Source organism: Balaenoptera borealis (genome assembly GCF_965194805.1).
Source record: "Balaenoptera borealis genome assembly, chromosome: 1".
NCBI classification, from domain to species: Eukaryota; Metazoa; Chordata; class Mammalia; order Artiodactyla; family Balaenopteridae; genus Balaenoptera; species Balaenoptera borealis.
The window spans coordinates 110609205-110622485 of NC_138860.1; the positions used below are offsets into that span (position 1 = coordinate 110609205).

A 13281-nucleotide genomic window follows, 5' to 3' on the forward strand; every position below is an offset into this window, starting at 1 on the left:
GGGGGAGAGGTGAGAGTTTCTTCCTTTGTACAAAAGATAGTAAAATCTGCATAGACTGAAGCATAAACTGTTGCTGTTGTACAGAAATTTAAATATGGGTAGAAGGGTATGCGTGGCTGCTTAATAGCTAGAAGGGAAGGTTGTGCTCGTTACTCGCCATAGGCACTCAGCTCCCTCTCCCTCACTTACACACCCACCCTCCTATATTCTGCTCTGTTCTCCTGGGGCTGGGACATGCAAACTACATTTCCCGACTTCTCTGCCAACTGGACTCCTGTTAGGTTTGGTCAATAGGAGGCACCACTGGGAAGTCAGAGGCAGCACAGGTTCTAGCACCGTGGTAGTTGTTGGCAGTGGCTGCCCTGGCAGCAGGGGTGGAGTGACTGTGAACGCCAACAGGCCACAGATAGTACCTATCAGCAACCTTAGCTCTGGTCCAGGCAGTACCACTTGAGCAGATCTAGGATCAATTACAACAGTCTCCAATAGTGCAGCGGCGGGTCCAGGCTCCTAGCAGTTTCTGAACTCTGAGAATATCACCCTCCCATAGAACAGCCTAACTACATTTACCAGTTCTCCAGGAAAAAATCATCAACACCCTAGAATGACATAAAACGAACCAAAAATCCCCTCTGATTAACAGAATGATCAACAGGTAGGTCTAATTTAATTACAAGGGTGTCTGAAAATGAGACAATCAGACTGTACTGCCACAGTCACAGAGCAGCGCTGTCAAGAAGCACTACTGGGCGTGCCACAGCGTCTCCTTATTTCTCTCTCCCATCAGTTATAATTCATAATGACATCACTGTACCTCAGATCACAGTGAGGGAGATTTGCCTGGCCTTTCTTCCATCACTTGGCCCCTTATTTTAGAAGCACAGGTGGCTTCAGGAACACAAATATCCTTTCTCAAACATAAATGCTTGTCTATACTTTTGGTACAGAGTTTAACACAAGCTTTTATTTTGTGGCTTCTCTCCTTAGGTCATAATAAATATATTCTGAGATTATCAGACTTTAACAAATTTCATCAGAAATAAAAAATACTATCTCCATATGATTTCTTCCCTCTGGTAAGCCAAGTTCATTTTGTGTAAAACACTTCTTCCCTTGTAAGTTTTAACTTAAATTGAAGAATTTTATTTTAATTTGACTCTCCAGTCCTATCACTAGTAAGTATCATGCAATTCTGGGACCCCAAAGAAAGCAATTGTAAATCAAGTTCTATAGAACTTCTTTAGTTTGTATTTAAACTAACCATTTATCCAATTCCACAAAGAAATCAGTGTTATATTTTTCTTAATATTCAACTTAAAACATTAGACAGAATAAGCTGAATGGGGGAAAAATCATTATCAAATGCTAAAAGTGTAAACATGAAGGAAGTAAACATGAAAACAAATCTCTATTTAAAAATTCATTTAATTACAAGAAAATCAGCCAGAAAATTGCACAGTTCCAAACAAATCCTCTGTATAAACACAAGGGTTCACTCACCATCATCTTTTTGTATTTATCTCTCAAATAACATTCCATCTACTGAACCCAGCCTATACTGGCAAAATTAGAACACATGGATATTTTTACTGTTTAATATTCCATAAACAGAATTGGCTTTTGTCCTGAAGTTATGATGGTGTCTGTCATTTTGCTTCAGAGAAAACTCTAAAATTGTTCCCTTATGAGTATTTCAATTAGCCACTCTCAAAATCCAACACAAAAAACAAAAACAAAACAAAACAAAAAACGCTGTTGTTTCACTAAAAGATACCTGTCTTCCACTTCATTTTACCAGCCTAAGTACAAGTTCGGAGAAAAGCTTCTTAAGTCCTGCAGTTTCAAATTCCTTTTGTAACTCATCCAACGATGAATACTCTTTGACTTCAAATGCCAGAAACCTGCATTATACAAGAGAAACTCATGAATATGCCTAAATTTGTCAGAGTATAATTATCGATTCAGTTGCTTTTCCATCTGCAATAGTACTAAATTATACCTTTTGTGTTCTGTCTGTACTTTTGTTTCAAACAGTACACTAATCATTTTCTCTTTGCATTTCTTTCCACTTGAGTCCACATCTACTTTGCAGGTTTTCTGAAGAATCAGGTACTCCTAAATGATAAATCAGTACGTTAAATACATATCTTACTCTGAATCTCAAAGTCCTAGTTTGAAAGGAGCTATAAACCTATAGGCTTATTTCCACGCTTACAGAGTACTCGCTTTCTGATTCAAGCAGTAAGAGAGTTACACAGTGTTTTCACATACTTTGAAGCATAACATTCTGGTGAATGCTGGAGTAAAGAAGGGTCTAATCGAACTACCTAGGCTTAAATCTAGACTAGATCTGATTCTGGGGTTAGTTATCTAGATCCTCTGTGCCTCAGTAACCTATTCCATAAAATGGTACTCATAACACCTACCTTATGGGGAAGTTGTGATGATTAAATGAGTTCATACATATAAAGCACTTAGAGGAGTGCTTGGCACAACAGTGCTTAATATAGTACCAGCTACTGTCATTATTATCACTTCCTCAAGGTTGGAATGAAGTTAACAGGCACATAGTACCGAACATTCCAAATTGATGGCATCTATAAATATGTACCTGTAATTCTCAATCCTGATACACAATCTTATAAAAATTTAAGGGATATTTACATTAAATGGCATTTTAGGAATAGCTAATAAAAACGAAAGAACTCCTTAAAAAGTACTCTACATTACCAGAGGTCAAGCCATATGATTAAATACATAAATTAACTGATGGATCCAATCTGAGAAACAACATCTGCAAAACAGCTACACTTAGCCTAATATGCCCGAGCTGGCTTAAAGAAAAATCTGAGTCTTTTGGGGATATATGAGCAAAGAAATTAATTTGTATTCATTTTGTCAGCCAGTATTTTATCCAAAAGGATCAAGTTTTATAGATATACTGTAAATCACCTTAAAATATGTGGTTCCGGGGCTTCCCTGGTGGCGCAGTGGTTAAGAATCTGCCTGCCAATGCAAGGGACACAGGTTCGAGCCCTGGTCCGGGAAGATCCCGCATGCCAAGGAGCAACTAGGCCCATGCGCCACAACTACTGAGCCTGAGCTCTAGAGCCCGTGAGCCACAACTACTGAGCCCACACGCCTAGAGCCCATGCTCCGCAACAAAAGAAGCCACCGCAATGAGAAACCCATGCACCGCAACGAAGAGTAGCCCTCACTCGCCGCAACTAGAGAAAGCCCGCGCACAGCAACAAAGACCCCATGTAGCCAAAAATAAATTAATTAATTAAATAAATTTTTAAAAATATATGTGGTTCCTTGGTCAGACCCCAACCCAAGATCTTTATTAAATCTGAAAATTTGTTGTACCTATACGCTATAACCCAGCACTACTCTGGTCAACTGAAGTTATTAACCAACAAGTTTTGTGATAAGAGCCCATCACAAAAAAGCTAGGTAGTTATCCTACAAATCTTTAAGATGATAGGTTATGCAAGATAAATCTGTTTCAAATAAATTCCACTGTAATTATTCTTGACCCAACCCACCTGAAAGCATAAAACCTATTAAGTGATTTGCAGCTCTTTTAAGATTTAAAATATAATAAGCAGCTTTCTTTGTCCGGTCCCACATAAAGCAGGTTAGATGAGTTTAGAATGAGAACTTGAAAACTCTGAAGGAGATGATGATTTTGAAAGCAGCTGCTGAGACAAGTCAGGTGGAAAGCAAAAGTTAGGGAGGAGGTGACAAGCTGACAGCCCTAATGATCCTACTTCCACTCACACTAAATCCTGGTTAGGAGGGAACAGCTCCTCTTTTCAGGTATAACAGATACCAAGTTCAAGCGTCAGAACATATCTTTAACTTCCAAAAAGTTAAAATTTTTGCAGGCTACCCACAAATATACACCTTGCTGTGCGCCTACCTAAGGAAAGAACTATAAATACGCACAAACTTTTAGTGCAAATTTATAAAATTTAGGCTCAAAGCTGATTACAGAAACAAACACTCATGTACCACAGAGATTTTTTTAATAACCTATCACTTTCATTAAGTGGCATGATTTTTAAAACATAATCTTCTACTTATTCTTCAAGCTTTTCAAGTCTGTAGTTGTAATTAGAAGTTAAAGACAGTCTTTAAAAAGAAAGATCCATTAACATGGTAAGAGTGAAAGCAGAAACATCTTAACGATTAATCTGTCCCATTGTTATCAAACACACTTATAGACACACCATTTTAGCAGAAAATAGCCAAATTCATATTCAACATTAAAACTTTTTGGCACCTTGATGTTGTTTCTGTCTCCCTGCAGTAAAATCAGTATTATTTTACCCATGAACATCAGTCTTCCTGTCAGCCTTAAACCGGAAGCCCACTTCTCCACAGTTTTGACATATTTAGTCTTTGCTCTCATGTGATCTAAATGCAAAAGAGTCATCCACAATCCATCATCCACAGTCGTGCTTGCTGCAGAAGTGCACTTTTCACTGCCACCTCCAGTTTCTGGTCGCTTGAGGATGTGCCTGAGATTCTGTTGAATCCAGAGAACCAGCTCATGAACCATAGGTTCCGACAAAAGGGTCTCTGCTTGCTCCAGTAACTTCTCTTTCACAATCTCACACTCAGCCCTGGTCAGGTGTTCGGAGTTAACCACAATACCAGGCAGACACGACGGGTAATTGACCGGTAAATGGAACACCAATTGTAAGGGTATATCCGCATCCATAAATCCTTCGGCTCTTGTGAGAATTCTGAACACAGTCCCATCTGTCTCTGGAAAGCATCCAAAAATAATGATTAGCTGTACCTAATTCAATTTGAATGGAACACTAACAAGTTAAAATTTTTGTTTCAAGTGTCAATTTATTTTTCATGTGAAAACTAAGTTATTTTATGAAGAGATACATCACACTAAGAAAGCCATGATTTACAGATTCTTACTTTCAGCCATACATATATATTCATAGAATCATGCTCACCAGCGCCCAGGATTTCACTGGCATTTACAATTGCCATTATCCCATTTTTATTAAGGTTACCAGAAAGGTTTCTCATCATATGATTTTTTTCCTCCCCAGACTTAGTTGATAATTCGGAAATTCCTAATAAACTCATATGAACATTCAAAGAAACAGTATTGTGTATTTATAAAATCAGTGATTAGTTTAAAAGTTATACACTAAATCCGGTGAAAGTCATGTTGCAGTGAGTCTGAATCAAACCAAATACTGTATCCCGTGTGGTTGCAGGGGTACAGAGAAAACCATGACTGAGCATACACAGTAAATGCCTGGACCCGCTCTTTCTCACTTCAAATATATTCGTATCAGTGTAACATGAAGGCAGCAGGAGGAACTAAAATTGGGCAGACATCAGTTCCGCTGTCTCTGGCTCCATAAGGAGGAGGGGGAAAGGGGAAAGCGCACACAGGATACGAGATGAAACACTCTGCCCTCTTTCAGATTTGCTCCACTTCACCCCTCTGATGTGTTCCACACCACTTCACCCCACTTTTCAAAAGTTGATAAAACGTCAGGCTGATTCATTCTGCAGGGGGCAGAAGCACACAGATCAGAAGAGCAGAGTAGAACCGAACTGGGTGCTGACGAGGCTCTTTGAAGCTAACTTGCCTCCGTCTACCCTACTTCTTTCTCCACAGCCCTTGTTTCATTCTCCTTCACAAGACAGGCAGTCAGACTGTTCTAATTTTCATACCTGGTTCGCTGCTCAACACCCTCAACAATGGAAACCTGAGTGCATTCCCATTTTAAAGAACCTAACAGAACATTAAAATGGCTCTCTAGCCATCCAATTCCATTTATACAGCAGCTGTTGTTACAGACATGGATTCATACAGGACCAAACACATCCATTACACCAGGTTTTTCTTTAATAGAATCTTCAGTATCAGCTGCAAAGCACTGCCGTTTTAGGACACCACCCCGAAACCCAGGCAGTAACCATTATAAAGATCATATTAGGGCTCCCCTGGTGGCGCAGGGGTTAAGAATCCACCTGCCAATGCAGGGGACACGGGTTCGAGCCCGGGGCCGGGAAGGTCCCACATGCCGTGGAGCAACTAAGCCCGTGCGCCACAACTACTGAGCCTGCGCTCTAGAGCCCGCGAGCCGCAACTACTGAGCCCGTGTGCCACAACTACTGAAGCCTGCGTGCCTAGAGCCCGTGCTCTGCAACAAGAGAAGCCACCGCAATGAGAAACCCGCACACCGCAACGAAGAGCAGCCCCCGCTCACCGCAACTAGAGAAAGCCCGCGCGCAGCAACAAAGATCCAACGCAGCCAAAAATAAATAAAATAAATAAGTTTATTAAAAAAAAAGATCATATTAAAGCGATATAACTTAAATTTGTATTACGTAAGTAAAATATATGCTGCATAAAGGAAGATTTTCCAAACAACTTAGTACATTCCTCTAAAATCCATCGCCAGTTTCTCAAAACCCTTCTTTCTTCTATCCTGTTACTTATCCTTTTCAAAAAATATTTTATTATAAAGTAGGCTCCCTAGATGTCAGTTAGATCACTGCATTTCACTAGATAAAATGGGCATTATAAATAGACCTACAGACATGTGACCACTAGGCTAAATAAACCCTCCAGAAATCATCTAGAGGGTCCACTTTCCCTCTCAAGGAGGAGGCATAACTTTTAAAGCTCTTCATTCATCATTCAACAAACATTCACTGAGTACCTACTAGGCCCAAGGCACTGTACTAGTCTGAAAGAAAACAACGGGTAAGACACAGATCCTGTCCTCTTAAGTCAATCCAGTTTCATAACATGAAAAAGTGGACAGAGCCAAAGTGATCTTCCTCAACTTCTCTTCTACACCTAAAAATGCCTTTACTTATAAACATACATACATATAATTTCTATAAACCTGTATTTTATATATTTTTTATTTCCATGGAGATAACTCTCCACGGGAATGGCATTTTTTAATGTTTTCTGAGCAAAGGGTGTCCCCCTGCTGACAACTTGACTACAGCCCCGTGAAAATGATTTCAGACTTCTGACCTCCAGAACTGTAAGAGAATAAATATGTGTTGTTCTAAGACACCATATTCGTGGTTATTTGTCACAGCAGCCACAAGAAACTAACACAGTACCTGTGCTCACAAAGCAAGCTTTTCCCCGCAAGCAAGACTCCCTTTCTGGTAAAAACCCTGAAACCTAGAGTGTTCTCCAATCTCTGCCATCTAAACAGCCACCTGTTCCTCCCCAGTGCAGTGACCTGACAGAAACAGGCAGTCCAGGGAGAATGTCTTGAAAGGCTACTGAGCTGGCTCTTCAAATCCTTACCAACTTTCATTCTTCTCTCTTAGTGATTTTCTGGCCCTAGTCAGCAAAGAGAAAAGCAATAGGAGAAAATCCTGACTTCTGCCTTAGGAAACTGTGACATTATTAGTTATAAGCTTAGAAGGAAAACTGCTTTAATTTTATCAAGAATTGGAAAGGATTAACAACCTTCCTACTTGGTCTTCTCTTTGACTCCCTCCGTAGCTACACATACACACACAAACACACACAGGAGCTGCAAACTGAAATTACACAAAATGACGCTATCTCTGTAAGAAAATGAAAATCCCAACAACATACCCCATTCTGCTGATATTTAATGCAGGAATAAAATTACGTATTCTTTTAAAAACTCATTTTCTCCCTAAAACTCTAGAAGTATGTATATTACCCTTCCATTTCTCATCTGCCTTGGTTTGTACATGCAATTAAACTGGCTCTTTTTTGCCTCAGAATTTTTCATGTAATCACATGTACTGTCAGTCTGATTTTGGGGGCTTTTTTTCCATTAAAAAAAAGAAAACAAGGTTGTCTCTAACTACTTTAAGTTTATTAACAGCTTAGAAACAGAGTGATTAACAGAAAAATAATGGTGTTCTATATCTAATGCTAACCTCTGGCCTTCCCTGGCACCAAAAAACTCTAGTCATTAAGTTTAACTCACAAACTCATCATTCTCAATAAAAATCTATGCCCTAGAAAATTTATGCCTGCCCTACAAATCTAAAATTTTCATGAGTTCCAAGACTATTTTCATCTATTCTAAAGATCCTACCAAAAGATGCAAGTCTTGCCTCTGGTTGAAGCTTGCATACATATTCCCTAGTTTGGGATTTTTGTTTTTTTTTAATAAGTCATTGTACCTTAAAATAAGTATATCAATTTCATAACTAAAATAGGTTACTTAGTTTCAAACCTTATTCTTCCTTACAAGTACATGAAAGAAATTATGCTCCTAACCACACTCCAAACAACAGAAATTCAAACTAGAGAAACTGAACTGAACCCCAAATTCCATACTGTTATTTTTAAGACTTCACCCTACTTCATAATCACACGCAACAGAAATTCAATAAATGCTGTCCAATAACAGAAGACAGTGGAAAATGTAAACAAAATTTAAGAGGATGAGTTCTTCAAGATTCATTTAGAGCCCATTAAGAAATCATTTAGGGCTTCCCTGGTGGCGCAGTGGTTGGGGGTCTGCCTGCCAATGCAGGGGACACGGGTTCGAGCCCTGGTCTGGGAGGATCCCACATGCCGCGGAGCAACTGGGCCCGTGAGCCACAATTACTGAGCCTGCACGTCTGGAGCCTGTGCTCCGCAACAAGAGAGGCCGCGATAGTGAGAGGCCCGCGCACCGCGATGAAGAGTGGCCCCCGCTTGCCACAACTAGAGAGAGCCCTCGCACAGAAATGAAGACCCAACACAGCCGTAAATAAATAAATAAATAAATAAATAAATAAATAAAGTGGTTAAGATGAAAAATTTAAAAAGAAAATGAAAATTGATCATTGAATTTGATAACATCAAAAAAAAAGAAATCATTTATATACCATATACAAGTAAATTTCCCTATATTTGCTTTTTTTTTTTTCTTTTTTGCAGTTTTTTTTTTCTTTTTTTTTTCTTTTTTGCAGTTTTATACGTCCTCAGGGTAAGACTTTGTTCAGAAAACCACTAAAAAGCCCCCAACACCCTCTCTTACCTCACTGCACAGGATTTTTTTCCTCTCGCTCCCAGGTGGCTCCCCACAAGTATACACCCACCAGTGCTTCTTTTTATGTTACAGCTGGATTTTTATATATGTTTAACGTGGTTACAGAAAAAAAATAAACTAAAAATAAGTGAAGCTAAAAGTGGCAATCCCATCCTTTAGAAGTGAAGTTCAAGGTTGATTTGTTTTTAGAGATGACCTCAGTACTGACAATCAGCAGGAAACAGGGCTGAGCAGATTTAGAGGGGTCAGTGGGTGACAGTCATGATTCATTTTGCAAGACGGCCCAATCCAATCTGAACATTAGCGTTAGCAGAATACAAAAAGTTACTCTGAAGCTACTGTGCGAACATATCATATGATATTGAGTCTTACACACCTCCCATTTTACAACTTTTTTATCTGTAAGATGATTTCCAGAAACACAACTCCACATATAATGAGCAATAACTATGGCACTATAACCTCTGTGGCCTTCAATTACCTCATCAGGAAAATGAAGATTTATAACAATACCAATCTCATCTACCTCATAGGTACCCACACAGGCATGCACACACACTCCCCTTCAGAACTATTCTGAACGTAAGTGGGGTCATCCCCGTTTGTTTGCTCTGGGTGCTCTTCTTGCTCTCTTTTTTCTGGGCAAGTGTCATCCTTGCGCTCCAAGAACTGTTTTCCTGATGCAATGGCCGCATCTCTGTTAAGGAGCATGACGCAATGCAAGAGTCCATGTACTCTGGAGCCTGGTGGTTACTCAACCAGCCTGAGCATCTGTTATCTTCTTTATAAAATAAAGTTAAGAATACCCCTCATCAAGTAAGATGCATTTAAAGTATCAGGTCTGTGGTAGGTGACCCCATTAAACCTGGCACCTTGCCTGACTGCACTGCACAGGGAGAAGCAGAATACCCCGGGTTTGATCTGCCCACAGCACCCCCTAGTGGACAGGAATAGGAGCTTACATAACTTGCACCCGTCAGAGACAGTTACACCTGATGCCTCTTACGAGCTTTCTACCTACAACCATCACAAAGAGGCCACAGTGTATGTAAGTCCCCTGAAATTCTCAGCACAAATTAGTCCAGCTAAAAGAATCCAACTATTCAAACTCTTCAATCTTATGAGCTTCATAGATGACCCTAGAGTTGGCAGCCTGAGCCTTCCTGGGCTATCTCGTACCAGAAGTGCAAGTCTACCCAATGTTAACCTGATTCCAGTGGCAACAAGAAGCAGCTTATTTGAGGGGAAGGCCAGGAAGGAACTGATGGTGTTCAGAATGTTCTGGTGTTCAGAATGTTCTTATATCCTCCAACCCAAGCTGACAGTGACCATGACAGTGGTAGCCAGCAGCCCACTGTATATTTACTGAGGTCTATTACAGAAGTCCTTACTTTACCCTTAATTCCCAGTTGTGAATATCAAACGTCCCAATTTCAATCACTGAATTGTTCTATTCTCCAATGAACCTTTCAGCAACAAAATGTCCTAAGTTGTTACACTGAATTCTTTTATAATTCAATTACTTATTGATGCCAGAACACTGAATTAAATTAATTAGGAGGCATGGCTTGAAAGTCATGCTCAATTTAACAGCAGATAAAGGGTCCACAGTGCTCTTCATATTAAGAAATTGCTCTTTCTTTCTTTCTTTCTATGCTTACTTTTTTGGGTGTTCTCTGACCTGTCAGTAGTGTCATATGCTCAACCACACACTCATGACCCAGACCACCACCACTCCATCCTCTTTCAGGTGTAATGGGAAATCATAGGTTCATTTTCCCAGGATATTCCTAGTTGAACCATAATAAAGGAATTTAAGAAAACTGATGATCTCTTCAAATAGTCTGCCTCAAGCAGAAGGAATTATCAATAAAGAGAGCCATAGAGACAGCAAAGCAAGATGACGAAGAATAACAAATGCTATCCAATCAGAAGAGAGGTGACGAGAAAACACTAAGAGTAAATCCTTTCATATGGATTTTAAAGAGTTGTTTCAGAAAGCTACAAGACAGGCTAGGCACTGAAAAGAAAGCCGCTTCATTACATGAATTGGTTCACAGTGCCCAGAACATAACAGTGCTCAATGAACGTATATACACGGGTGATCAAGAAAGACTAAATGAAAAGGAGACAACTCCTGCTCTGTAGGTGAATAACACACCACATAGATACCAGGAATGGATCCTAACCCTTGATGGCTTTCTCACAACATTCAGAACATTTTAGACTACCTTCTTAAAGGTCAACCAATGTACGGTCAGAAGGACAATTTTAATAGTAGCTGAAACATAAGAGAAGTTTAAATCTTATGCCAAAAAATTCACATAATGTATTTGAAAGCTAAGTGAAAACTGAAAATTATGTGCATCACTGCACTTTTTCATAAACTGAAGTTTTGGTTTTTACTTAATAGAAGCCATAGACAGGTAGAGAATAAGTTTTCACTATCATGAAAATATAGCCAAAAGAACCGTTCTAGACTCTAAACTGCTAGAGGACCTGAGCAGTGTCTTTGAAACCTTGTCAGCGTTTCCGGGGACTCAAAAAATGAGTTGAATGATTAATGCGTCCCCAAGAGCCTGTAACTGGCAACCACCTTTGAGCCGACTAGAAAAAGTAGGAGAAAAGCAATCAAGCTGAGAGTCCTAACTGAGCACTGGTCGAATTCAAAACTTCATTTAACAAGCATTTACTGCATACCTACCACGTCCCTGGCACTGTCCTAGGTTCCTGGAGTTTTGTGATCACAAAACGGACAGGGTCCCTGCCCTCTTGCAACTTGAGACAACCAAATACCCATATAGTTAAACCGTGGTGGGTGCCCTGAAGGACATAATGCATGGTGCTTACAAAGCATGTAGTTCAATTTGGGGAAGCTGGATTTAAACTAGGGGTGTCAGGAGAAACCTCTTTTCAAGGTCAGATCTGACGGGTAAGTACAGGACGGCCAGGGAAAGCGTGAGGGGACGCTTTCCAGGAGGGCGCGGCTGGCTTGTAGCGCTCAGCGAGTTGAGGAGTGAGCCAGGCGAGTTAGAGGGTGCAACGGCAGAGTGGGGGGGTGGTAACATTAGGATGGAGGGGGAAGGGCGAGTGCGGGTGCGACGGGAGAGTGGAGGGTGGGACGCACGAGTGGGTGGAGCGGCGCGGGAAGCAGGAACCGGTCCACGGGCCGCACGAGCCTGAGCATTATGCTCTCCGTTCACTGCAGAGTAGCGAGCAGGGGCGCGATACTATTCACGTTTTGGGGGTCGCCGCACTCTCCCGCCTGCTCCCACACACGCCCAGTCCCGGGGCGTGTCATTCCATCATTCAACTACCCCGGCCCCCAAGCGTGGGCCCGGGGCGGGGAGCCCAGCCTTGGTGGTGGGGAGCAGAGGGCGCCCGGTCCGTCTGGCACGGGGGTAGTCACCTGAGAGACTCAGCACTTCCCACTCGTCGGGCCCGCAGAAAATCGCACCCAGGGCCGAGAGCTCCTCCCGCACCGCCTCCGCCATGGCCGCACCGCTCGGCGGGCTCAACACCTCCCCTTCCGCCGCCGCCGCCGCCGCCGCCGCCGCCGCCGCCGCCGCCGCCGCCGCCGCCGCCGCCGCCGCCGCCGCCGCCGCCGCCGCCGCCGCCGCCGCCGCCGCCCCGAGCAGCGCGGCAGGGCGGCCACCGGGGGGCGCCCCGCGTCTCCGCAGCGCGCGGTGGGCGGGAGGCCCCGAGAAGCCCCGCCCACAAGCTCCCCTTCACTTACTCCAGACGCGAGGCTCCGCACCCTCTCGGGGCGTTTCTGTCCGAGGGGGAAGGCCCCTTGGTGTCTGCCAGAGGCCACCGTGCAGCTCACCCGCTGCTTTCCTGACAGAGGGAGGCCTCCCAGCAAAGCCCGAAATTCTCTAACTTTAGCTCGGGCTTTGAACACTAGCCCTTCCCGCCCAGACTTGGCCTTGAAAGGAACTTGGAGGTTAAGAGGAAAAAACAAGCAGCGAAGTGACCAGAAGAGGTTAGCCCCTGTCTGGCTCAGAATTGAACTAGGTGTTGGGGGTACTGCAGTTAACAAAACAGACGAGATTCTCCGCCCTCCTGGAGGCACTAGCGACCCAGGCGGTCTGGGACACCCGGAAAACGTCCGGGGCAGGAGCAACCCCCAGATGCTGAGCGGCAACTGGAGCTCGGACTCCGGACCAGAACCGGGTTCCTGGGACATCCTTCTCCTAACAACGGTTGCAGAAGGGGAGGGTTGGACCTACCCGCTCTGGCA

The 13281-nt window shown here is 42.5% G+C and overlaps 1 protein-coding gene across 7 annotated transcripts in view; it reads right to left on the bottom strand.

The window, feature by feature from the left end:
• RWDD3 (RWD domain containing 3) overlaps positions 1-12572 on the bottom strand; it is a 94887-nt gene extending 82315 nt beyond the window's left edge. For 4 of the 7 annotated variants that reach the window (XM_082386134.1, XM_082386133.1, XM_082386135.1 and 1 more), the window contains exons 1-4: positions 12451-12572; positions 4289-4776; positions 2000-2115; positions 1775-1901 (exon numbers count right to left, since the gene is read on the bottom strand). In XM_082386134.1, the coding sequence (XP_082242260.1) occupies positions 1787-1901; positions 2000-2115; positions 4289-4776; positions 12451-12535 (804 nt within the window). In that variant the 5' untranslated portion in view covers positions 12536-12572 and the 3' untranslated portion in view covers positions 1775-1786. Of the gene's footprint in view, positions 1-1407; positions 1902-1999; positions 2116-4288; positions 4811-12450 lie in introns of those variants that run through there. The other 3 variants (XM_082386131.1, XM_082386136.1, XM_082386137.1) reach the window with 3 other exon arrangements.
• Between the last annotated feature and the right edge of the window lie 709 nt (positions 12573-13281).